General features: G+C 47.5%; 1 protein-coding gene across 21 annotated transcripts in view; it reads left to right on the forward strand.

Moving 5' to 3' along the window:
* The window catches only part of EP400 (E1A binding protein p400), a 126298-nt gene that overhangs the window by 38019 nt on the left and 61286 nt on the right, over positions 1-26993 (forward strand). For 15 of the 21 annotated variants that reach the window (XR_015549835.1, XR_015549834.1, XM_087423518.1 and 12 more), the window contains 15 exons: positions 405-483; positions 1275-1363; positions 1807-1864; positions 2781-2870; positions 7271-7378; positions 8077-8267; positions 8881-9058; positions 13207-13343; positions 14667-14836; positions 15512-15686; positions 15802-15938; positions 19833-20019; positions 22788-22954; positions 24471-24640; positions 25493-25735. Coding sequence is in view for 19 of the 21 variants with exons in the window: in XM_087423518.1 (XP_087279644.1) it covers positions 405-483; positions 1275-1363; positions 1807-1864; positions 2781-2870; positions 7271-7378; positions 8077-8267; positions 8881-9058; positions 13207-13343; positions 14667-14836; positions 15512-15686; positions 15802-15938; positions 19833-20019; positions 22788-22954; positions 24471-24640; positions 25493-25735 (2179 nt within the window). In the remaining 2 variants the exon portion in view is untranslated. The remainder of the gene's footprint in view (positions 1-404; positions 484-1274; positions 1364-1806; positions 1865-2780; positions 2871-7270; positions 7379-8076; positions 8268-8880; positions 9059-13206; positions 13344-14666; positions 14837-15511; positions 15687-15801; positions 15939-19832; positions 20020-22787; positions 22955-24470; positions 24641-25492; positions 25736-26993) is intronic. The other 6 variants (XM_087423505.1, XM_087423506.1, XM_087423520.1 and 3 more) reach the window with 3 other exon arrangements.

Below are 26993 nucleotides of genomic sequence, written 5' to 3' on the forward strand. Positions count from 1 at the left end.
GGGTTGGTTCTTCCTCTGCGTGTGTTTCTTTGCGTGTGGAAACGCATGTCAACTGTAACCCACGTGCTGCGATGTTGGTGAGCCTTCATGAGGGGCTCTTCAAATAGTTCTTTTTAGTGTTAGTGCAAGTCCCTAAAGGCAGCTTATTTCCAGAATGGCTGCTCTGTCTCGATTCCTTTTTTAAAAAATCCTCATCTTACCGCCTGATAGAACTTGGGCAGAATGCAGTGAGATACCAAGTACATGGAAAAGTACCAGACTGAGGACTTCTGTTTGAAGCAATTTGAAATAAGGTTGGGCAGCTGTGCTTTTTAGACTATATGTGTGAGGTTTACTGTTTTCGTGTGTAGAACTTCTGTGATTTACATCCTTAATAACATGTCTGTTTAACTCTTTGTATTTAGGTTGTAGAAATAAAACTACAAGTAGAGTTGGAAGAAAAAAGGAAAAAGGCTTTAAATTTACAGAAAGTTTCCAGAAGAGGTACGGTCTTTTTTAAAAAAGCCTGAACCTTTTTTGGCTTGTACTTTGTTCCAGTTCCCTGCTTGCCGGGGACCTTGTGACATGGTGGCTTCCCAGGGAAGTCATTTGCTCCTCAGCCAGTTGTGAACATCTGGTCTGCCTGATGGTTACGTTTCTCTTCGTGTAGCTGTCTTAGCTGTAGATTTCAGTTCTTCTGAGATTTGCTAGTGTGAGTCAGCACCCCAAGTTGATTAACTTTGGGGCACTCTCAGAATTGAGGTTCTGAGCCTGTCCCCTACAGCCAGTCAGGTGAACTCCCTAGGCATGTGCTCCCCATGGGATCCCTCTGTATCTTTCTGGTGCACTGCCTCTGCAGTGGCCGCCTCCTCATTGGACGCCTTGATGTGGGCCAGGCACCAATGGAGGTGGCCTTTGCTGGGGGCAGCATAATGCCTCTCATCTTACTGATGAGGAAACTAAGGTGGAGAGGTGGCCACTGCTGAAAGTCATGGAACTATAAAACCATACAAATCATAAAAAAGAATCTGTTGTTTAGCTGCTCTGTCCCTCTCCAGAACAGAGACTTCTGGGTTCCTGCGGAGGCATCAGCACTGACAGCTGAGAGCCACCAGTGCACTTTGTGGGTATAGAGGCGCGGGCTGGTGCTGTGCTGCTGCCCTTGGTTACCAGAAGGAAGCAGGTGGAATTCGCTTTTACTGTCTTTTCCTCACATAGAGGAGAGGTTAGCAGGGTGTGGCCTAGACAGGCAGCGGTGCCCTTGACACTTGTGAAGAATGTCACCTTCTCCACAGCTTTAGTGAAAACACAAATCATGTTACCTGTCTCTTCAGGAAAAGAGTCGAGATCTAGGGGACTTGATACATTACCGGAAAATTTTCTGGTAAGTTCAGGACTGTTACTGCACTGTGTAAGAGAATGGAAGCAATGTAAAAAAAATATAATGTCTGATAAAATGGAGTTACTTGTTTTTATCTGGAGAAACTTGCAGATTATAAATAATTATTATTCCCTTTCATTTTAAAATCAGTCTTCTTTGGGGAAAAAGCTGGTTCTTGATAGCTTTAGGCTCACGTGGGGTATTAATTTGGCGATTGGGGACGATGCAGCTGAATCTTCAGTGTAAATCCAGCAGTGACTGTGGATTTACACAGCCTGTGGACACTACCCAGAGCCTTTCCTGTGACTGGAGGCAGACGAAGGCCAGCATGCTTGTCACAGGCTCACTGCTGTCCTCCTAGGTGCATGTTAAACAGACATTTCTGCTTTGGTTTTCCATTCTGGGTTTTAAGATCTCATGTTTGTGATTTTTATTCTGTGTTTCAGGATTCGGGAATATCTGGAAGAAAAAGAAAAGCTAGCACATCTTTAACTGATGATGAAGGTCTGTCCTCCTGGTGTCTTTTTGTTGTTTGCAGGGCCCTCTGAAGTCACAAGTGGAGTGCTCACTCAATGCTGCCAGCGTGTCTAGTACAGCCTTGACCAGAGACCCTGGTGGCCCAGTGACTTGTGTCGTTGGGGGCCGGGTGCCTTGTTGGGCAGTGGGGGGTTTGCAGTGAAGAAATGAGGAGTTGGACTGTGGAGGAGAGAGAGTGTAGGACTGTGTGTGTGTGCGCGTTTGTTTGTAAGGGAGGAGAGGCAGTAAGTGGTGATGGGAAGGAGCCAGCTGAGAGGGGCTGAGGCTGGCGTGAGAGAAGGTGCAGTTTTCCTGGCAAGGCCCCAGGCAGCCAGGGCTTATGCTCAGTTGGAGAGGTGGCCCATAGACAGGCGGAGTTCTGCTGCTGGCGCTGGTAGACTCTCTTCTCTGCCAAGAGCCCGGTTTCTGTTGGGAGGGTGGCACCGGGTGCAGGACTGAAGCTGGTTTGAGATGATAGTTGCGCAGGACAGGAGCCGGGCTGAGGGAACGGTAAGCTGGGCGGCAGCCGGGGCCTCTTCGAAATAGGCAATGACAAATTCATAGTGATGCCAAACAGCATGCTTGTGGGTTTTTCTGCAGCAGGGCTCAGCAGGTGGACTAGAGGTTTCACCTCACTCGATGTTTTGGCCTGAGTAGGTCTGTTGTGTAGTGAAAACTAGGCTGTATTTCACACCCTGAGAGGGAAGAGAGAGTGTGGTCCCCAGGTTCCTGCTCACTTAATAAACTGTCATTTCCACATTTAATCTGATAAATTAAAAGGCTTAGTTTTAACTTCTTTAATAGCTGTGTGAAACAATTTGGAAGCCTTGTAGTGTTTCATGAATAATTGAAGAGAGTAGGAAGTAAAGTCTACCTCACTGATGTTTGATGATAACCATTTCAGTGGAAGATGAGGAGGAGACAATTGAAGAGGAAGAAGCAAATGAAGGGGTTGTGGATCACCGCACAGAACTGTCTAATTTAGCCAAAGAAGGTAGGCTCCGAGTGTCCTGCGGAAATGCTTTGTTCAGTATAGGATACGTAGAAAAGAACCTGTGAAAGACGTGTAAGATCCATTCAGCGCCAGTGTAACCTGCCACACTGTCCAGTGTGAGAGAGAACGCTTGAGTGCCCGTGTGCCCATTCCCGCCGCCTCTTTGCTCTGGGAGGTGACTCCCATGCTGGATCTTGCCTTTATCGTTCCCTCGGTTCTATTGTTTTCCTGTCACCTATGTATAGTAGTGAAAATAGCGCTTCGCTTGCACTGAGGGAACTTCATATACACGGAATCATGCTGTGGGTTCAGCCACTTGCTTTGTTCACTCAGCTCTTCTGCTCCCGTGTTTTGTCCGCATGGTTGTGTCTTGCTGTGAATTCATTAATTCTCACCGCTGAACAGTGCTGCATGGGTGAACGGTCACAGATGATTGATTGTGCTGTTGGTGGGCATGTGGGTTGTTTCCCTGTGTTTGCCCTGACAAACGAGGCTGCCGTGATTGCTGGTGTTTCCCCGTGCATATGGGCGTGGTTGGACGGCGTGCACACACGTGGTCAGCTTTACTCAGTCAGGCCAAATTCTGGTTAGAGTGTCGTACCAAGTTCCACGTCTCGGGAGCCCCTGATGTTCTCTGTCTAGAACATCTTTGCCAGTCTGGTGGATGGGAAATGGCGTCCCTTTGTGGTTGTGGATGCGTTTCTCTGATAACTGATGAGGTGCAGCATCTTTTCATGGGTTTCCTCTTCTGTCTTTGCTGTTTTGGTTTTGGGTTTTCTTTTCCTTGTTGACTCTTAGTGTTCTTTTTTTATCCTGGACATGATCCTTTGTCCATCATATGTGGTGCAGTAACGTTTTTCTAGCTCATGGTGTGTCTTCATTCTATTTATGGTACCTTTTTTTTTTTTGCTGAGGAAGATTGGCCCTGGGTTAACATCTGTGCCCATCTTCCTCTACTTTAAATGGGACACTGTTACAGCGTGGCTTGATGAGTGGTGCGTAGGTCCACACCCGGGATACGAACCTGCGAATCCCGGGCCGCCGAAGCAGAGCGCGCAGACTTAACCACTACGCCACTGGGCTGGCCCCTCTTTATGATACCTTTTGATGAAGAGGTGTTCTTAATTTTAGTGTAGTTGAATTTATCAATCTCATTAAAAAAAATCCTTTTTACCTCAAGGTCATAAGGATGTCTTCTGTATCATCTAAAAATTTTTATTTTTATTCTCATATCGATGTCTTTAGTCCATCAAGAATTGCTCTTATCTGTAGTGTGAAATAAATGCACTTTCTTTTTTTCCCCAAAGGATAAGTCATTGTCCCAGTGACATGTGAAAAGCCTGTCTTTCCTCACTGATATTCAATGCTAGCTCAGACACAAGTCAGTGAAGTTTCCGGATATGCATGGCTCTCTCCGGGCCCTTTATTGTTTTATTGGTCAGTTTGTATCAATACCACACTCTCTTAATTACTCTGGCTTTATAATAATTCTTGAGATCTGGTTAGATAAGTCCTTCTACCTAGTTCTTTTTTAGAAGAGTCTTGACTACTTTGGGCCTATTGCAGATACACCTCAGAATCAGCTCATCTAATTTCACAGAAAAGCAGTTGGGAATTTTGATTCGAATTTAGTTGAGTTAATGGGTGTTCAGTGAGAATTGTACCTTTGTGAAGTTGAGCTTTTCAAATCTGTGATCAAAATACACCTCCATTTGCTTAGGTCTTCTTAAACAGCTTTCAGTAAAATGTTATGATGGCATATTTTTTGTTAGATTTATTTCTAGATACATTATATTTCTTGAAGTTGAAGTAAGTGGTATGTTTTTTAAAATTGCATTTAAAATTTATTGCTAGTATGTAGAAATGCAGTTGATTTTTATTTATTGATCTTATATCCAGCAACTTTGCTGTACTCTTGATCAATTCTGTGTATACAGTCTCTTCATCTCTGAAGAATGAGTTTTTCTTTTGTAATCCTGGTACTTCTATTACTTGCTGTAAAGCGTAGAATTAGAGGTGCGGATGGTGGACGCCTTGGGCTTGTTCTTGATTTGAGAGGCAACATTTTCACCCAGAGAGGCAGTATGTTGTGTTGGTTAGTCCTAATTGCTTGGTTCAAATCCAGTGTCCATTCACTTCTTCTCTTAGCCTGTTAGTTACACTTGTTTTTGGAATTGTTGTTGGGGTAGCTTTCTGACCACAGTGTGCATCCTTGACTTGTTAGGGTTTGTATCGACTTAGTGCTGTAGCGCGTCTCCCTCTTTCTGTCGGCCGGGAATTGGAAGCCGCCTGGCTGGGTGGTTCTGGCTCGGGTCTCTTGAAGATGCTGTCGTCAGAAGGCTTGGCTTCCCTTCCACGTGGGCTTGCCTTGCTTGCTGGCAGGCTGTTGGTAGGCAAGCCCAGTTCCTTGCACAGGGACTTCTCTGTGGTGCTGTTTGAGCATCCACGTGGCATTGTGGCATGGTGGCCGTTCTCCCCAGAGCTCCCCAGGCTCTTACAGCTGAGTCTTGCAAACCACTCCCTGTCATTTCACATCATCTAGCAGTCACCTAGGCTAGCCCTGGCCAGCGTGGGAGGGGACTGACCAGGCTGTGACCACCAGGAGGTGATGTCTGTGATGCTGAGTCTTTATCCATTCACAGAGCATGCTTGTTCTCGTTGAGGTCTCCTCTTATGCCTCTAAAGGCTCTCAGGAGCCTTTTAGCATTCTCTTCATGTAGATGTTGTGCATTTTAAAAAGTTTTAATTCTGGGCCGGCCCTGTGGCTTAGTGGTTAAGCGCGCGTGCTCCGCTGCTGGTGGCCCGGGTTCGGATCCCGGGTGCGCGCCGATGCGCCACTCCTCCGGCCATGCTGAGGCCGTGTCCCACATACAGCAACTGGAAGGATGTGCAGCTATGACAGACAACTATCTACTGGGGCTTTGGGGGAAAAAATAAATAAATAAAATCTTTAAAAAATAAAAAGTTTAATTCTAAGTATTTAATTTCTGTCTGAATGGAGTCTTTTCTCCCAGTATCTCTTCTAAGTGGTTTATATATGTGAAGCCTATTGATTTCTGTGTATTAAGTTTGTTCCAGGACACCTTACTGAATTATCTTATTATTGTAGTCATTTTTCAGTTGTTTCTTCTGATTTTTTCTAGTTAGATAGCCATTATATGATGTATATGTATATACTCCAGCATTTTGTTGTGAAAACATTCCGACATACAGAAAATTTGAAAGGACCTCATCAGGAACACCCACATACCTGCCACCTAGATCATACAGTTGATTTCACTTGGCTTCATCACGTATCTGCCCATCAAGCCAGTATGATGGGTATTTTAAATCAGGAGCAGATGAAATCACTGGATTCTTATTAGTCTTAGATGAACAGTGCCTTTGATATTGTTCTTTTGGGCTACTTCAGTGTGGCATTTGTTATTTTGGCCACAAACTTTATTGACGTATAATACACATGTAGAAAAGTTCACATCATCACAAGTATGCAGCTCAGTTACAGTGCTTTCCCTAGATTACAGCTGACACCGTGCGGAGCTGTGTTTGAACATAAATCTGAGTCTGAGTTTCTGATTGCTCCTCTGGACAGGCTCATGGAAGTGGGAAGTACTGAGGTCAGAGGGTGTGAAATTTTAAAGCTCTTTAGCTTTCCATCCTGGTTTCCTGAAAAATGAAGCCAGTTGATCCCATTACCTTCTGTGTTTGAGAGTGTCTCATTCATTCTACTCTTCCAACACACTGATGTTTAGGATGGTTGCTAATTTGATAGAGGACAAATGGTGCGCTAACTGATGTCTAGAGATGCTCAGTTAAAAAATACGTTATGAGCCTTTATAGTGTTTTGTGTGTGACACAGCTCCATATCCTTTGCCCATTGTGACTGAGGCTTTAGTGGGGTGGGTTTTTTAATCAGTTAGGGTGAGCTCCATATACAGAAAGCATAAATCTTTCATCACACTTTTTGAACATTTTTTCTGTTTTATTTTGTTTGATTTTATTTGAAGTTTTACATTTTTATGTATCATATCCACCAATTGTTTTCCATCAGTAGTAGTATGTATTATTCTGTAGGTCTAACTGTACATTTATTAGATTATTTCAGAAATATTTCTTCTTTTATGAATAAAAATTGAGTTTCTTCATTTCATTTCAAAGATTCTCATCTTTACAAAGAAAATATTTTAGACCTTGTATCAGTAATGGGCAGTCATTAGTTTTTGAAAAAAATAAATGTACTTTTAGAAAATAATATGCTTTTCCCAAGGAATTATGTAAAGCCAGGAAAAGGAATATGTGTGAAAGGGCCTTGCCCTTCCTGCGGCCCTCCTGGCGTGTTTTCTTCCCACCTGACATCAGTGGTGTAAAATAACCACCTTTCTTCCTGCAATTCTTTCCAGCGGAATTGCCCTTAATTGATTTGATGAAGTTGTACGAAGGTGCCTTTCTGCCGAATTTCCAGTGGCCCCAACCTAAACCCGACAGTGAGGAGACGAGCGAAGAAGAAGGTCTGTTTTAGCATCTTTAAAGAATTCAGCTGTAAAAACAAAAGCCAAGATACTGACAGAGGAAGGATGCTTACAACAGAATTTAAAAATTATCTTCATTTTCTTTTAGTCTAATGAAAGAAAAACAGTTTTAAGGAGTTTATTTTCATTAGACATTCCAAAGAGATACACAAACTACACCGAAAAAAGTTTCCACTTTTTCTTGTTTTCGTGCTGCTTGTTCTGATTATTAGACAGAGATGCCTGTGCGCAGGGAGGTGAGGGAGGGGCTGGGAAGGAGTTCTGGGGCAGGCCAGGGGCTTTCAGGACACCACGCTGCAGCGTCTCCTGAACTTGGAGGTGCTTCGAATTCTTCCTTTCTTGTTGGTGGAGGGCGGTCACTAAACCTTTAGATGCCCATAAATCTCTTGGTAATACCAACTCCTAATCGCTGCAAAGACGTTGTCCAGTGTCACCTGAGAGCTGTCCGGAGTGGTCCTACATTTGACACTTTCATAAGAGTTTGTACTCATTTGTCTGGATAGCATTGTTAGGTATATAAAGAGGACTAAAAACAAAAAAATTACTGCTTATTTCTGTATTTGAAGTATTTGGATTCTGTCAACTTGTTTCCTTTTTTTTTTTTAATGTTAAGCAAGCTCATAAAACTATCTCAGCAGCTGCAGATCCCGCAAATACCGTTTTTGCTTCATTCACAGACATGGAGGACTGCCCGGGTGACCGGGAGAGCCGGAAGGATGTGGTTCTCATAGACTCGCTGTTCATCATGGACCAGTTTAAAGCTGCAGAGAGAATGAATATCGGGAAACCACACACAAAGGACATCGTGGAGGTGACTGCTGTGGCCGAAGCTGTCCTGCCCAAGGGCAGTGCTCGGATCAGTACCGCGGTGAGGCGCTACACTTTTTTTTTGTCGCTGTTCCCCCCCACCCCACAATTCCTTTTATCCTTAGGGTGTATGTTACGGGATGCCAGTCCAATTACTGTGATGTTTTCTTTTTCTTCTTTTTTTTTTTTTTGGTGAGAAAGATTAGCCCTGAGCTAACATCTGTTGCCAGTCTTCCTCTTTTTGCTGAGGAAGATTGGCCCTGGGCTAACATCCATGCTCATCTTCCTCTATATGGGATGCCGCCACAGCATGGCTTGACAAGAGGTGCGTCGGTGCGTGCCTGGGATCTGAAGCCTTGAACCCCGGCCTGAAGCAGAGTGTGTGCACTTAACCGCTCTGCCACCAGGCTGGCCCCCGAGGTGCTGCACTTCTTTGTGGGACAGTGTCTTTGTGAGGCAGAGAGGCTTCCTACCTCCAAATAATCTCTTTATCCCTAACTGAAGAAGTTGTCAGAAAAAGCAATTATTGATCTTTCTTTTCCTATTATCTCTAGATCATTTTTTTGTGGCTTTCCAGTAGGCTTATTGTATGACTGATTTGACTTCACTTTGGAGAAAAAGTTCTAATAAGCACTTTGAGAAGAAGTGCTTATTTGGCCTGTCTGTTACTGCAGGTGAAGTTGAACGCCCCATCTCTGTTGTATGGTGTGCTCAGAGATTACCAGAAAATCGGCCTGGACTGGCTAGCCAAACTCTACCGGAAGAATCTCAATGGCATATTGGCAGACGAAGCTGGGCTTGGTAAAACAGTGCAGATCATTGCTTTTTTTGCCCACCTAGCTTGTAATGAAGGTAAGAGCTTGTTGTTTTTTGAATAGTATGTATTTACTAAGACTGAATGGTAGGCAGTGCATCTGGCATGAGGGTGGGGAGTGGCCGTTCTTCTCTGCTCCTTTGCTCTGTGCTCTGGTCCAGGACTTGAGAGAACAGGGCTTAGAAGTACTTGTTGCGTGAACAGACATAAAATTTGTGCACCGTTACTAGATTGAGTAACTCAGAATCTAATCTAATATGAGATCCACCCGGCGGTGACCAGGCTTTGTGACTTTCGGTGTTCCACTGCCAATGAGTATGTGGACAGCTGAGCAGATGGCATAGCCTCTGTGTTTCTTCTGCATTGGCACGAGCCAGTGCCTGGGCTGTCACCAAGTGCTGGCCACGGGCTGGTTGGTATGCGTCCTTTGTGGCATAATCGGTAGTGTGCTGCCATGGCCCACTCCTGTCTTCCTTGTGCTCCTATGACGCCTGCCCCTCCTGTCTCTCCTGCTGGATCCTGCCGCCCAGTGGTGCTTCTGCTCTGCTGCTTGGGTTCCTTAGGGAGCTGCCTAGTGCCATGTGAGGGCTCGGCAGCTGAACAGCAGCGGAGAGACAGAGTGCCCACTGCCTCTTCGGCAGGCTGTGCCCTCCACCCCAAATGCTTCCTCACCCCTTGACTCTTTCAACTTGAACATCATTGGTCCAGGTTTCCATGTCGGGATGTTCAGGGATCAGCCCCTACTCGCTGCGTCTGCTCTGCCTGTGGTTCAGGTGCCCACCTCACCCCCAACTCTGCACCTGCAGGGGCTGTAGAAGAATGTGCACCTTGTGTCTCTAACGGAGGACAAGGTCTTATAGTCTTCCTTTTGCAAAGAAAATGTCCGAAAAGCACCTTGGGATGAGTTGTTGAACCTTACGTTCCAATCCAGACTTAAGTAGGCTCCTCAGTAGCCACAGAGAAAAATGAACACGTTGTCTTTCTCTGATGTTGGGGTTTCGGAAGGAAGGAGGGGACTGTTTAAATTAGGAGGGTGTTAGCACTCTGGTGTAGGTTGGATGGAAACAGGAAATTCAGTAGACCTGTGAGATGGAGGTACGAAGATGGGTGGTGATTATTCCTTCAGCTGAGGGCTAGTTTCTTCCTCCTCTCTCTCCAAATTGTTACACTGTTACCTTGGCATCTTTAGTAAATCATTCTTCTTTGCCCTTTGTTTAAAAAGCTTAATCAGCGGCTGGCCCGGTGGCGGCGTAGTGGTTAAGTTCATGTGTTCCACTTCAGGGGCCTGGAGTTCGCTGGTTCGGATCCTGGCGTTGGACCTACTCACTTATCATCAAGCCATGCTGAGGTGGCTTCTCACATAGAAGAGCTACAACTTTACAACTATGACACACAACTGTGTACTGGGGGTTCGGGGAGAAAAAAGAAAAAAAAAAAGAGGAAGATGGGCAACAGATGTTAGTGTAGGGCCAATCTTCCTCAAAAAAAAAAAAAGAAAAGCTTAATCTCATAATTAGGTTTTTTTGTGTGTGTGTGCGCGGAAGATGGTCCCTGAGCTAACATCTGTGCCAATCCTCCTCTATTTTATATGTGGGACACCGCCACAGCATGGCTTGATGAGTGGTGGATAGGTCTGTGCCTGGGCTCCGAACCCACGAACCCTGGGCTGCTGGGGCAGAATGTGCAAACTTAACCACTACGCCCCTGGGCCGACCCTCATAATCAGTTTTTAAACACAAACGGATTGACTTCTGGGTCCTTATTTTCTTGGATTAGTTTGTTTCTGTTTTTTGACCCAGCATCACAGGGTTTTAAATGCATCACTTTAAAACAGATTTTAATATATACAGTTATTTCAAGATGGAAAAACCACCTTCCCTTACTATTAAGTGAAAAAACTGTTCATTGCTATATTATAATAGTGAAAAGTTAGAAGCAGCCTACCCTTCCAAAAATAGGGGATTTTATTTCATTACTTGAACAAATGAATGAATCATTCATTCCATAGGTACTTAGCTAGCGCCTACCCTGTTCCAGGCACTGTTCTCAGCACTGAGGGTGCAGCTCTGAATAGAACCAAGCCCCCACCCACAGGAGGCCCTCACTGGGTGCGGACAGTGGGTCTGGAATAAGATGCCTCAAGGGAAGTCTTAGCAGGACAAGGTGTGGGGGGTGGGGGGAGCAAGGAAGGCCTCATGCATAGCAGGTGAGCAGATGCCTGAGAAAGCTGTGGCCCTCTGGAGCAGGGGACCCAGGGAGACGCGGCCTTGGATGCAGAGGCTGAAGGGGCAGCTGGTGTGTCCATGGAACAGCGCCGAGGCTGGTGCAGCAGTGGGAGTGCTCAAGGCCAGGAAGGTCGGCAAGGCTGGCTGTGGTGGGGGCCTTGCAGGCAGCATGTGGGCCTGGCTGCTCCTCAGTGTGGATCTGCATTAGTGCAGGTGTCTGAGGAGTTGCCTAAACAATTTGTACTGGGAAGAGACGTAGAAGGCTGGCCGTCAGGAAGCTCCCTCTGTAGGGGAGGGTGAGTGGCTGGCACCAGGAAAGAGCAGTGGGCAGGTCCCGATGTACTTTGAAGGATAGTGTGCTGCTCATGCTGCTTCTCCAGTTGGATGGACCACGGGCACTTCAAACTGAGTGTGTCCCACCTTGGACATGATTCCCCTGTCTGTCCCCCACCCCATGCGGCCCAGTCCAGTGTCCTTGGGTTCCTCATCACCGTGTGACCAGAAAACCAGAGTTCACCAGTTCTGCAAGAGTCGTGGGGCTCACTGGAGGAGACTTGTAGGGAGTTCTGAGAAATTCACACAAAATTAAGATTGCTCACAAACTCACCACTCTGTCTTTTTTTGAGGAAAATTAGCCCTGAGCTAACATCTGTTGCCAATCCTCGTCTTTTTTTTGCTGAGGAAGACTGGCCCTGGGCTAACATCCGTGCTCATCTTCCTCCACTTTATGTGGGACACTGTCACAGCATGGCTTGATAAGCGGTGCATAGGTCCCTGCCTGGGATCCGAACCTGTGAACCCCAGGCCGCCGAAGCAAAGCGCACGAACTTAACCACTATGCCACCAGGCCGGCCGCCTCTGTTTTGTTTTTTTTTTTTAAGTAAAAAAATAACAATCTCGCCCTGTCCACTTGCTTCTGTGCCCAGTGGTGACCTCTCAGGGCAGTCTAGTGTGTGTCCTGCCCAGATATAGACAGACATATTTACAAACATATATATAGACGCTTTGTTCTCTCCAAAAATGGAACAGTGTGTTAAATGGCAGGTTTTTTTTTTTAGTCTTGTTTTTCATTGGGGGAAAATGGCATCTGGGGTTGATTTGCATTTCCCTGCTCTTGAGGTTGTGCCTTTTAAAGAGTTTATTGTCTACTTGTTTGTTTTGCCTTGTGAAATTTCTGTTCACATCCTTGTTCGTTTTCTGCTTGGGTGGTTCTTGTTAAGAATTGGTAGTAATGCTTTGCATATGAGCAGTAATGGCCAGAGATGTATGTGCTGTAGGTGTTTTTTCCAAGTCTGCCATTTCTGTGTTTTAACTTGGTTTATATCTCATTTTAGCAGAGAGGTTGCAATTTGTTGGGTGTGTATTACTCTAATAATTTGAAAAACCCTATTTTTCAGAAGAATGAAGTTACAGCCATATAACTTGGGGATGGTTTGGGTGTTTTGGGGCTAGAGGTTGGAACCTGCAATGAGCACGAGCCATAAGAGCCATAAGCCTGCCTGTGCTTCGGGAGTGCCGACTGCGGGGTGGGCTCGAGAAGGCCTCAGGGCGCCGAGTCTGAACACTCCGTCTGCGGGCTGTCTTCACTTTCAGAGCATCATTTGTTATAGATGAGCGTTCTTCCCCATGCTCACGGTGGGATTCATCGTGTTTTTGAGTAAATGTTTATTTTATTTGGTAATTACTCATTCAGCAACTCGTTGCTGAGTGCCTCCTGTGTGTCAGGTCTTGAGTCCTGAGGAAGCAGGATGTGGGAGCCGGGGAGGAGCCTTGCCCGATTCTCATGGTTGCAAGGTAGACAGGACGCCTATGCATCTCACCTGGATGTCTGCTTTAGTGTCACGTACTGGGAATTCCCATACATATCCATTAAGCTTCTCTGATCAAGACAGCGCTGGGTGCCTGGATTGACGGATGGTTTTAGTTAAAGAGGGAAATTCTGTATCTTCTTTCCTTTATAGGCAATTGGGGCCCTCATCTTGTCATTGTGAGAAGCTGTAACATACTCAAGTGGGAGCTCGAATTGAAGCGATGGTGTCCTGGGCTCAAAACCCTCTTATATGTTGGCAACCATAGAGAACTCAAAGCAAAGAGACAGGTATTTTATTTTAAACATGAAATAAAACTAAAAAGAAAACCATCTTAATTTCTACAGAAGATGAATTTCAGAATGTTAAGACATGCTTGTTAGTGTAATTATTGTAAATCACCTATTTGTGAGTTTCCAGACCTTTGAGATGTTCCTAGATTTGGAGCCCCTTGAAAGCAGACTACACTTGATAAGCTGGTCACTGCCTGCAAGGAGGGCTTCAGGTGCACATGGCCGCATTCCACAGAGGGCTCATTTTCACTTCCCAGAGAGTGAGGGAATTTCCTTCCAGAACTAAGTGGTCTCTGGAGAGGCTGCAGCTCTTTTTAACTGTAGGCCCGTTGACTATCACAAGCGTAAACGAGAAGTTGTGATGAGTCCTGAGTTCTGAACTATAAATCCGTAAAATAATTCCCGGGGAAATGTTTATTAGGAATATTTGTAACATACAGATAAGCTTCAAGAACAAATCTGGACTCTTTTTCTTTTTTCCACCCAGTAGTCTCTAGTACTAGATTCTAAGTAAAAGTACATTACAAATCACAAGTTTTCATCGAATATAAAATTCTGTCTCAACATTAGACTCTATTTTTTTTGTGTGTGTGAGGAAGATCAGCCCTGAGCTAACATCTATTGCCAATCCTCCTCCTTTTTTCTCTTTTTCTCCCCAAAGCCCCAGTAGGTAGTTGTATGTCATAGTTGCACATCCTTAGTTGCTGTATGTGGGATGCCGCCTCAGCATGGCCGGACAAGAGGTGCGTCGGTGCGTGCCCGGGATCCGAACCCGGGCCACCAGCAGCAGAGCGTGCGCACTTAACTGCTAAGCCATGGGGCTGGCCCCTGGACTCTATTGTATTGAGTAGTATGTATTAGAGAGGTGAGGACCTTGAGACATACTTTCTTTTTGCAAACTCGGATTAATTTGTTTTTAAAAAGCTTATAATGCAGTCACTTGGCAACATAGATCTTCACATTTACCGTCATCTTTTGAATACATTTTTCTCTTGCTCAGATTATGTACTATAAAAGCTAGTCTCACTTCAGGATACTCTGATAATCTTATTTCCAAAGACAATTGTTAATGCCTCCAAGGCAGCTTCTTCGTGTGTCTACACAAGTGCTTTAGACTCCTAGAGGAAAAGATCATAAAAATATAAACTCAGCCATTTTCTGTGCAGCAATAGGCAAGTTACTAAGAAAAATGAATAAAGTGATTATGGATGGGAACAGGCTAATTCAGTGGCAAAAACTCTCAAAAGTATTCCCCAGATTATTTATTCCAAAAGAAGAAGAAATGAGAAGACAGTTGAGGCCTTATTTTATATGCTGCAGGAATGGACCGAGCCCAACAGCTTCAACATCTGCATCACATCCTACAAGCAGTTCTTTAAGGGCTACGCCTCCTTCACGCGGGTGCGGTGGAAGTGCTTGGTCATCGATGAGATGCAGCGCGTGAAGGGCATGACCGAGAGGCACTGGGAAGCTGTGTTCACCCTGCAGAGGTCTGACCTACCACCCAAGCATTGTGTGCTAGCCTTTCACCATTGAGTGTTCTGTGTTGCTGTTGCCATAAAGATTCTTTTGAAGTAATTTAGATAATTACAGACTCACAAAGAATTGCCTTTCAGCTACAGAGAGTTCCCCTTCACCTTTGTCATAGCACCTCAGGCTGAAGAGACCCTAAGCGTTCATTTAATTAAGTCCATTTCTTGAAGGCTTGTGTACGTTTACCTTAGCTTCATAAAAGCGTTGTTGTCCCTTTTCTTTTTTTTTTTTGTGTGTGTGTGTGTGAGGAAGATCAGCCCTGAGCTAACATCCATGCTAATCCTCCTCTTTTTGCTGAGCAAGACCGGCTCTGAGCTAACATCTATTGCCAATCCTCCTCCCTTTTTTTTTTTTTCCTTCCCCAAAGCCCCAGTAGATAGTTGTATGTCGTAGTTGCACATCCTTCTAGTTGCTGTATCTGGGATGCGGCCTCAGCATGGCCGGTCAAGCGGTGCGTCAGTGCGCGCCCGGGATCCGAACCCGGGCCGCCAGTAGCAGAGCGTGCGCACTTAACCGCTAAGCCACGGGGCCGACCCTGTTGTCCCTTTTCTTAAACATCTTCCGAGAAAGCGATTCTGCACCTAGCTTTATGTATTTGGAATTTCAGATATTGTCTCTCATTTTGTGTACAGTCAGCAGCGTCTGCTTCTGATCGATGCACCTCTGCACAACACCTTCCTGGAGCTGTGGACCATGGTGCACTTCCTCATTCCAGGCATTTCCAGACCCTACCTGCACTTCCCTCTGAAAGCCCCGAATGAGGAAAACCAGGACTACTACCATAAAGTGGTCATACGATTACATCGGGTATGTGTGGCTTATGATTTCAGTTAAGTCGTTAAGAAGTACATATGACTGGCTGTAAATGTGTAATGACACCATTTTTGGAAAGGAAACAATGCATCATTTTCTTTTTTTTCAGGTGACACAGCCATTTATTTTGAGGAGAACTAAAAGAGATGTAGAAAAGCAACTGACAAAGAAATACGAGCACGTTTTGAAGTGCCGCCTTTCTAATCGACAGAAAGCCTTGTATGAGGACGTCATTCTGCAGCCTGGGTAAGGGCAGGATCTCGCATGTCCTTTGCTCACCCTCCCTGGCTTAAGGGGCAGAGGTACCTTCTGGGGACAGATGTCTGGAGCTGGGTGCTGCACTCTTGCCGGGCTTGTGGGCTCCATGGTCTTGTGGAGGTTTCTGCTTCTCTCAAGCTTGTTCTGGGCCATCTCATCCTTGGACCTGTCGTTTCTCTGGACCCTCTCCGCTTGTCTTCTCAGAGGTTCTGTTCCTGCATGGCTAGCCCAGGGGGAGCATGATGTCCCATTCCCCCTCACTTCATTCACTGGACTAGTTTCGCAGTGTTTTAGTTTAGATTGATACAGGAGACACGTTCTGATTGACCAGCTTGTCTTTTCACAACGACACATCGGACCTAGGACTTCAGGCAAGCTGGGGCTGGCAGGAAGGCCATATGCTATGTACGTAGGGGCACAATGTCCTAGAGTGAATGTGCCACACCAGGCGGCTGCCGACACTACAATTTCTGTCTGTCCAGGGACACGCTGCTGCTTGGTACCTGCACCTACATGTGTATCCTAAAAGTGTGGGGTTCCTTTGATCCTCACACATGACCTGTTTGGCTCTTTCCATCATGCTCTCCATTTTTCTGAGTTTAGATTAAAAAAATATTAAACGTATGGAATTAAAGTTTTGAAGTTTTAAATATATTTCTACTCAGTAATTATACGCACTCTGTCTCCTCATGGGCAGTCAAGAAAAATCACATGTAGCGCTCACCAGTTTCACCACAAACTTAACTTCAGTGGCCTAAAAGGAGTCTCAGCGTTCCAGAGCAGGCTCCCAGATTTCTGTGTCAGGTGACGGACAGACTGCTCACCTGGCTCACCTTGGCTCACGTGTTCCCGCTACTTGTGGGAAGGATTGTGGTGACCTAGTGAGTTGGCCTGAGGCGGCAGATACAAGTCATCGTGGGGCACAAGACAGTGGGAGGGACCGAGGTTCTGGAGGGTGGTGGTGTGAGGCCTGGACACAGACAGTTTGGGAGGGACCAGGGTTCTGGAGGGAAATGAATGTAAAGGCCAGCCCCTTCACTGGCTGGCTGGGTTGCTGTGCACAAACTCTTTATTCTTCGTCTCCTCATATGAAATGAGGGTAGTTATTGTGGGGTTGTGATGATTATGTCATTTTGTATATAAAATTGTCAGAATAGTGTCTGCACATATTAAGTCTTCAAGAAATGGTTTGGCTGTTATTTCGTGCTTACTTTGTAGGTTATTTTTCGAAGATTTTAGGAGAGAATGTAAGTATGCATTAAGAGTCACTTGTATGATTTCTTAGTCCTTGACAAACTGCATTGATGATGCTATAGTCAGTTGATTGTTTTGGTCAAAAACTCCATCCCTTGACAACATTCCCAGTGACAAAACACCCTTCCTGAACATTGGGGAAACTGCATGCATGAACAGGAAAACTGCAATATTATTAAAGCTTGGGTGTCAGTCGGATCTTTCAGTAGATGCTAACAAGTTTATGAAGCGTAAGTTTCGGTGGAGAGAATCGCGGCTTATGTAGAGGCAGGTCTCGCGCCAGTATGTAAGGGGCTCGTGTAGAGTCAGGGGCACCTGCCCAGTACTGAGAAGACACAGTGTTCTCAGGACATCTGGTCCATCGCTCTTTGGTGGTGTGTCAGGGGACGTGGGTGGTTTACACTTGAGGATGAGGACGTCAGTCCCACTTGCCGAGTGTGGGACGCTGTCCGTCTGCCTGTGGGAGAGGCTCCTGGATCTGGGAGCCACTGGTGATAGTAGATCCTAGGCTGTTCTGTGGCATTTGCTCCTGATGGAGCGGCAGGAAGAGACTCTCTCTTCTTACGTGCATGTCCCTTTTGCTACCCGCCCCTTTCAAGTCAGTGCGAGGTGTTGAGCATGCCTGTGCCCGACCCCACAGTAGCTCCTGATAACTGACTTTCTAGGGCGCTGCCAAGCACGCCTCATTGCCCGTTGCTATAATGGTCTCGAGGCCTTTGAGTGGGCTCTGAGCATTGTTCCTGGTCAGCGCTGTCTCTTCCTCTGTGAGGTGACTGTGTCACATTTTCCTACTACCTCATGGTCACCCACTTCTCAGCAGACCTTGGCTCCTCCCTCCTTGCCAGAGAGCCCTGCAGACCTGCCTGCGTTTGTGCCACCTCCTCCTGATTTCTGTGACCAGTCCCTGCAGTGGGCTCTGAGTCCCACCCTTCAGGAACCTCCATTTCCAGTGTTCTTGGTCTTTCTCCTGTTTTCAGCCTTTCTGAAGTGTGCCATTTGTACCAGCCCTCTTGGGGCACAGATATCGCTCATCTTTGAACCCTCCCCTTTCCCTCTCCGCTTCTGCTCTCCAGAGCCAAACTGGTAGAGCTGTCGGTATGCCTGTCTCCACTCCTTTATCTCCACCCCTGCTCTGTCTCCACTACGGCACGTTTCATCACACCGAGAACTGCCTATGCTGAACTGCAAGACTGGTGACTTGCAGGACACTCAGCCTGCTGCGGTGCTCCCTGCTCAGCTCTGCTCTTTTCTGCAGGTGTCCAAGTTGACCACGTCCTCCTGTGGCAGCTTATCTGTCCCTTGAACACTGCAGACTTAGCGTGTGCAGACGTGCTCCAGGATGGCTCCCCCAAGCCTGGTTCTCGTCTAGGCTTTCAGCTGCTTAGTTAGAAACCTGGCCATTCTCTGTCACCTCCTCATGTCTCTCCAATCTTCTCTCCAGTCTACCGCCTCTGCTCCTGAGTCTCTGCAGACCCGCCGGCCCAGCCTCTCCACCCGGCCTCCCCAGCTCCGTCCTGCCTCACCTGTTTGGTTCGCTGTGTTCTCTTCCCACTGCCCTTCAGGGCAGCCCCTCTCATCCCAGAGATCTCCACTTGAACTTTCCAGAGCACCCCACGCAGCAGCGCCCCTGTGCTGTTTTGGCCTGTTGTGCAATGGTTACATTTATGTATCTGCCTGCTTCTTTGAGCTGCAGGCTCAGGGCCCGGTGTCCCCCCCGAGAGGGATTGGTGGACTCGCTCTGTCTGAGGGTGCTAGGGTCGGCTTCCCCCACAAGAGGGGTTGGTGGACTAGCTCTGTATGATGGGTGTCAGGGTCGGCGTCCCCCCCAGAGCGCTTGGTAGACTTACGCTGTCTGATGGGTGTTAGGGTCAGCGTGTCCCCTCCCGCCCCCAAGGGGGGACTAGTGGACTCGCTCTGATGGACGTCAAGGTCAGTGTCCCCCTGAGAGGGCTTGGTGGACTCGCTCTGTCTGGTGGACGTTAGGGTTGGCATCCGCCCCGAGAGGGCTTGGTGGACTCGCTCTGTCTGATGGGCATCAAGGTTGGCATCCCCCCCCGAGAGGGCTTGGTGGACTCGCTCTGTCTGATGGACGTCAGGGTCAGTGTCCCCCGTGAGAGGGGACTTGTGGCCTCCCTCTGTCTGGTGGGTGTCAGAGTCGGCATCCCTCCAAAAGGGGACTGGTGGACTCGCTCTGTCTGGTGGGCTTGCACTCTACACTTCGAGTGCCTTCCCTTCCTGGGTCAGGTGTCCTTCTCCTGAGCTGCGCACGTGCCCGCCACTTCTTCATGGTACTTGTCACGGTTGGGCTGAAATGCATCATTGCTGCTGTTTTAAAATGTCATCTTTCCACTGGAAGGGGAGGCAGGGAGAGCTGCGCCCACATCTGGCCCTCCCTCCCGGCTCTCGGGCTTCCTCTCCTGTTTCACAGGGGCCGTGAGTGAGTCCGAGGATCATAACCACCTCGAGGGGAATTCAGACTTGGGTGTTTTGATGTAACTAATTTATTACCCAGATCTGGGGAGAACTTGCCAGTTGTGTGTTTCTGGAGTTAGCAAAGTAGACGGCGAGGATTCCCAGCTGGCATATACACACACCGATGTTAATGCTCGTGTCTCTTCCCGAGAGCAGAACCCAGGAAGCACTGAAGAGCGGGCACTTTGTGGACGTGCTGAGCATCCTCCTGCGGCTGCAGCGGATCTGCAACCACCCTGGGCTGGTGGAGCCCCGGCTCCCGGAGTCCTCCTACACGGCAGGGCCGCTGCAGTACCGCTCGGCCTCCCTCATCCTGAAGGCACTCGACAGAGACTCTTGGAAGGTAAGGAGAGGATTCAGGAAGGTGCGTCTCTGCTCGAAGTCTGTTCCCAGCACATTATCAATACACCACTGCTGAGAGGTCAGTTTCAACAAACCCTTGTCCTGAAGGTCACCACATGCCCCTCACGCACTAACTGGGGGGCTTTGGGCTGTGTCCCCCTTCTGTGGAACTGGGATAATCGTGCACTTCCCATTGCTCTGTGTGTTACACAGACAGTCCATGGGAAGAAGCTTAAAATGTTGTACCTGCCACCCAAGAGCTCAGTACATGTTATTTTTTATTGTTTTCACTCATTTGTTTAGCAAATACTTATCTAATGCCTGCTGGCATTTTCCTAGTCACAAGAACTGCAGTGAACAAGATAGCCGAAATCCCTGCTCCTTGGGAGTCTCCCTCCCTCTCTCCCTGTCTATCTATCAATCAGTGACATTTTTGTGTGTGTGGAAAGACATTTATTAAAATATAGCTTATCCTAGGTGGTGGAAGTTTACTTTTTAACCAAAAAAATATACTTGTATACCATTCTATGTTTAGATTTTTTGGTAATGAAAATTATTTTTACAGAACTAAAATTTTTAGAAGAGAAGACATTGGGTTAGTTTGGGTGATATGGAACGCAAGTATGCTGAACTTGTTGCATCTTGTCAGGGGCCGGAGGTTGGGGGCCATGCCCTCTGGGGTTGTCATTCCCTTTCTGTAAGTTTGACCCACCAGCTCCGGTGTCCACTCGAGGAGCCACAGAGCTTACCCAGGCCCCACTGGGCAGCAGGTGGACTCATGCCTGGTTTCCCTCTGCAGCCCCCACCCAGCCGCTCTGCTCCTGCTGCAGTCTCTCCTGGGCAGGCGCCAGCTCAGAAGGCCGGGACCTGGGGTCTTGCCAGTGCCAAGAAATGGGAACCCGCTTTGTGACTTGGATAGGCTGTGCATGTGCTGGGCGAGGACAGGGCAGGTCCTGGCTCTGCCTTGCCAGCAATGTGGCCCTGGGCGGCCAGCCTGTCTTGGCTTCCTCACCACATAGGGAGGTTGTGAGGAGTAAGCCAGTTAATGTGTGTAATGGTCTGAGAAAGACCTGGATGGTGGGCAGTTTGTAAATGCTGTGTGAGTGAGTTAGCATGGTTAGTATTATTCCTACCACTGTGATCACCACTGTTAATATAGGGATGTGTTTTTCATGGAGTTAAAAAAAATCGAGCCATGGAAAATAAAGATGAATCAGAGACAGATTACTTCAAGGTATTAGATAGGAGATGTTTCACAGATAGTAGTTTTTATGTTGTGCTTTTTTTTTTTTTTTTTGGTGAAGAAGATTGGCCCTGGGCTAACATCCATTCCCATCTTCCTCTCCTTTTTTTTAATGTGGGATGCCTGCCACAGCATGGCTTGATAAGCGGTGTGTAGGTCCGTGCCTGGGATCCAAACCTGTGAACCCTTGGCTGCCGAAGCGGAGCACGTGAACTTAACCACTACGCCACCAGGCTGGGCCCACATGTTGTGTTTTCATTTTAAAAACAGCTTTATTGAGATAATTCATTACCATAAAACTCACCCTTGTAAAGTGTACAGTTTTTTGGTTTTAGTATATTCAGAGTTGTGCAGCCATCACCACTAATTCTAGAACATTTCCTTACCCCAAAGAGAAAATCCACGTACATTAGCTGTCAATTCCATTCCCTCCCTCCTGCCAGCCCCAGGCAGCCACTCATCTGCTCCTGTCTCTGGATGCGCCTACTCCGGCATTTCTCATAAATGGAATCATACAGTATGTGGTCTTTCATGTCTGACCTACTTCACTGATCATGATATTTTCACAGTTCATCCGTGTTATAGCAGGTGTCAGAATTTTTTTCCTTTTTAAGACTCAATAATATTCCATTATATGGCTAGACTACATTTTGTTTATCCATTTATCAGATGATGGATGTTTGGGTTGTTTCCACTTTTTGGCCATTGTGAGTAATGCTGCTGTGGACACTCATGTACATGTTTTGTGTGGATGTAGGTTTCATTTCTCCTGGGTATGTGTCTAGGCTTGGCTTTGCAGGATGATATGTTGACTCCACGTTTAACCTTTGGATGAACTGCCACACAGTTTCCACAGCGGTGACACCATTTTACATCCCCCTCAGTGTGTGTGAGGGTGTGGGAGGTTTCACTTTCTCCACATCCTCACCAGCACCTGCTGTCCATCCTCTGATTCTTGTCATCCTAGTGGGAGTGAGGTTACACTTGTGTCATTAAAGTCCATGAGAAGCGCAGGTGTAGTGTGCTGGGCACGTGGGGGAGTTTGTCCCAGCTGGGGACTCAGGCAGCGTGTCCTACCTGAGGAATGGGCGTCCCCAGGGCGCTTGACCAAGCAACGTGTCACACGTCCACCTCCACTCGCACTAGTGCACTTGGGTCATTCCCCCTAACCCCCCTTCTCAACAAGGTCTAGCATCTCCATGCTTCCAGACCAGGGTTTTCCAGACTCTTCCCTCTCTCCTCTGCTGAGTCTAGTCTGCCTCTAAGTGCTGCCGTCTCCATTCCCACTGCCACTCGAGACGACCAAGTGCCATCATTCCCATCTTAAAGATGGGGAAACCAAGGTACACGGAGGTCCAGCAGCCTGCCCAAGCCCCAGAGTGGGGTACAGGTGAGGTCTTCAGGGACACCTCTTGGGAGATGGCCACACAGGGCCTGGTCTCCCCGTGTTGGAATATACTTTGCTTCTTAGTCAGGTGCTTTTTCTACTGCCTCATATAGCAAATTTGTTTTCTTTTTCTACTCAGGAAACCGATCTTTCTATATTTGATCTAATTGGCTTAGAAAATAAAATGACTCGCCATGAGGCGGAATTGCTTTGTAAGAAAAAGGTGACTCGGAAACTCATTGAGGAGCTGTTCACTGCACCGCCCCCGTCAAACAGACCTGCAGCCGTCAGACTGAAGCCCAGCAGGTGTGTGGTGTGGAGCATTGCTTCCTGCTCACCGTGAGCTCTGGCTGGGTCCTGGCTGGTCATGATTCCGCCCCTGGACCGTGGGGTCCGGCTGACGTTTCCCCTCACTGCAAGGGGCCCTGGCCACACAGTCCCTCGGGGAGACCTGGGACCATTGGGTTTCAGTTTCACATGAGAACCTGGGCCACAGCTTGTGAAGAGAAAGGCCAGGCATCTCATTTAGTATGTGTTTCTCCTGGAGATCGCCCAGATGTCCTTGGTTTCTGTGAGAGTAGCTCATTATAAACGGCAGTTGTGGGCACTCTGCACCTCCTGGCCAGGGTGATATGGCCACTCACCCAATGAAGAAGGGCCCTTTTATCATCTTTAAGGAATGTTGGGATTCGAGAGGGATCCGAAAGGGGAAGGGATCAGGGAGGGGGAGGTCAGGCTGAATCAAACCTGGTGCGTGGTGTGATGGCAGCTGTCACGGGCAGACGCACGAGTAGCGAGGGTAGAGCGTGTGCTGTGGGGTGGTGTTGGGGCCCTGAGGACAGACAGAGGGCTCCATCCACCCTGACCGCAGCCTGAGGGACATCTAAAGGACATCTGAAACGATGATTTGGCGGGTGCCATGAAGCTAGCGGTGGGTAGGGGGCAGAACATGTTAGATGATGAAATTAAAACATATGATTCAAGACAAGCTCAATCCAGCAGGTTGGAAATATGTAAAATCCTATGGTCAGGTTAAAAATGAGAAAGAAAATAGATGTTTTAGAGAGAAAAGGGCCAATTCTGCAAAGTGGCAGCCCATTCTTGTTGCCTCTTCTGTGTATGACTTCTCTGGGGGACTTGCAACCGACCACTTTCGCCTCATCTGCCTAGCCTGTGCTCGGGGCCTGCAGCCCTCAGTTAAATACACAGATGGGGCAGCAAAGCTGCCTTCCTCCTGGGGCTGGATGGCTTTACTTAGTGGATTTCTGCTGGCTATCTCCACCTGTTGCGTTGCCCAGGGGTTTTGAAAATATAGAATTCCTGCCATTACAGTTTTCCAAGTAAAATGAATATAAAGAGCATGTTGCACTGTGATAAAATCCGAAATGGCAGCCGGGTGTGGCTCCCCTTCTGCAGGTTTACCAGCTGTTGTTACCTGTGCTGCCTGTGACCTCACCATGCAAGCTGACTTCTCACCCATTTTACTCTCGATCTGAACAGTGGTGTCCTGGACTTATGTGTTAGATGCATTGTTTCTAATCCACATTGATGGGAACTTAAAAATTAAAATCATATTCCCCCCATATCACCCAGGCATCAGAGTAGACGTACCACTCTTGTGTCCTAAGTGTTGTCAGCCCCTCCCCAGAACACATGGTGAGCTTCTGCACAGTGGTTAGAAACTCCCCCACCCCCCTTTAAACTGCCCTGGGAGTGGGACCCCCTCACTGCTCTTGAGTGGTCCCGCACCCCCTGGGCCCCATCAAGGCACCCGCACCCCGAGTCTCAGCCGTGCTCGTGTCTTTGCACAAATGGCGTCTAGGTTATTTCAGCCTGTGCAGTATGGCCAGAAGCCCGAGGGTCGCACTGTGGCTTTCCCCAGCACACACCCGCCCCGGACAGCGACCTCTGCCGCAGCCACTGCCACTCCACAGGGCCACGTTCGAGGACGGCCACCGATCGCCACGTTCTCTGCAAATCCGGATGCAAAAGGTATGCCTCCTGTGGTGGGGTGTTCTCGGTGTCATGAAGGGTTTCTGTGGAAGAAGTTCCTCGCACTTTTCCTTGCCCCTCTGGACGTGTGACCATTCCTCTGAGCAGGAGCAGGAGTGGGACTATCTGCTCTGGCTCTGCCGAAGAGACCATGTGTAGTTCGCCCGTGAGTGTTGGGCTCTTTTATTTCTTTAAACTGGATGTTTTCCCTATACAAGACATTCTACTCTTAGTCGAGCCATTGTTGATATGACGATGAAGATGTACCTTTGGCAGAAATGTTCTCTTTCGTGTAGGGAAATGCACATCAAAGTCGTTTATGAAACTTGTGAGGAAGTCTGCTCTTGTGTTTTGCGCCACCACTTACACATAACCCGATCATTACTGTGAAGGAGGATAGGGTTACATGGCAGCAAAAGTAATGAAGATAGTGTTCTACCCCTAATCCGCAGGGTCCTTGATGTCAGTCCACTTGGTTCTTTAAGATCTACATAAATGTCCAGACAGTACTACTTTGCTGCAAGAGGTCTTTGTACAGCTTGGGGTGCAGGCGGGGCCTGTGCTCTGAGTGGTTAGGAGGTGGTTTCTAATTGACACTCACGTTTGAATGGGCTGACTTCTAACATTCCATTTACTCCAGAAATGTACTGGGTAGCCTGCTGATGAACTCAAAGTGAAATGAATTAACAACAGATAAAAAATTATATTTCTCTCACTCTAGAGACACCCCCCTCCCTTTCTTTAGAGAGGGCTTCTCATTTGAGACATGGTATGAAATAATGTTTGTTTTATTTCTTTAAAATTACTGAGAACCTCTAACAGCTTTGCACAAACAAACCTTATTGATTGCAGCGGCAGCAGCCCCGTTTCAGACCTCTCAGGCTTCCACCGGTGCTCCGAGACACCAGCCCGCCTCGACCTTCAGCACAGCACCTAGCCCAGCCCATCCTGCGAAACTGCGGGCCCAGACCACTGCCCAGGCCTCCGCCCCAGGCCCGCCCCAGCCCCAGCCCCAGGCCCCCTCGCACCCGGCGGGGCAGAGCGCGCTGCCTCAGGGGCTGGTGCTCACCTCGCAGGCCCAGGCGCGCCTGCCGAGTAAGTGGCCTCGCCTCTCCCGGTTCTGCCCCCTCTTTACCACAAGGCAGCTCTGTTCAGAGCAGTGGTGTGTGAGGGGCCTTGCTCTCCACTCCCTTTGTCTCCCCTAAACCCATGCCTAGTGCTGCCTTTCGCCACGCTGTTGTTTCTGGCCCTAAATCTGCAGAGGGAGGGCTCCTCTCAAGGGCCAGTGTCCGGGGCATTGTCCTCTCTCTGTCCTTTCTCCTGATGCCTGCACGCCACTCTGCTTTCTTCCTGCGCGCGTGCCCTCCCTCACTGTGCTGATCGTTGCACTTCTCCTAGTGTCAGCCAAGATTTCCTTCCGTCAGTCACCAGGGTCACCTCAGGGAGCAAATAGGAATAAAACAGAAGCCAGTAACTTCCTTGCCAGCCATGTGAACTAGTGTTTGGTTTCTAAAAACCATGACTTCTTTTAGTCTCTCGCTTATCACCAAATTTAAACCTGGAATGAATTATTGCTCGACCAAGACATTTTGTAATAAATCAGTGACTTAAAACATTGCAATCTTATTAAATTTTTTTAATAGAGCTTTTTATTGAGACCAGTGAAGTTAACATATTTCTAAATCTTATATGTACCCCTGTTCATTCTGCTGTAGAAAGTATCCGTACTGAAACTATTAGGGGCTACATCATTTCTCAGATGCCGCCTCAAGCACTGTATTTGTTGGGGTAGCAGTTGTGTGGAGGCCTTTCTGGAAAGATGAGAGAGAGAGGTAGCGTCACGAGGAGACACTGAATTCAGGCTAGTTTTCTCTCACGACAAGCCTCTCTCTTCCATTACTAGCAAATAGAGAGTAATTATCCTAGTGAATTGCGCAAGGGAGGAAGCACTTGTATATGTTCCAGTTCTTTTTGCCTAGGGTAGGAACTATGTGGGCTGTGCCCCAGGAGCTGTGCTTGGGGGGCATAAAGTCAGCCAGGCCGCCCTTCACTCTGACGCCTTCACTGAGGGCTGATGGGACATTCAAACTTCCATGCACAAATCTCTGCATTTTCCCTTCCTTATTCATGGTTTCTGTGGGCAAGATATTTTTGGGTGTTTTTCTGGTCTTTTGCTAACTGTTCTGTTATCACTAATAATTCTGGCATGGGTTTTCTTGGGAGGAACATTGAGACTCGAGTATCGACTATTGGGTTTAAACCTTGAAGCCCGTTGGTCAGTTATAGCTGGAAGGCAGTGCCTTTTTGGGTTAGGTGTATATGACTCCATCTGAGTTATGTTTTAAAAAAAATG

Source organism: Ceratotherium simum, chromosome 35, assembly GCF_057802395.1.
Source record: "Ceratotherium simum simum isolate JZ-2026a chromosome 35, ASM5780239v1, whole genome shotgun sequence".
NCBI lineage: Eukaryota > Metazoa > Chordata > Mammalia > Perissodactyla > Rhinocerotidae > Ceratotherium > Ceratotherium simum.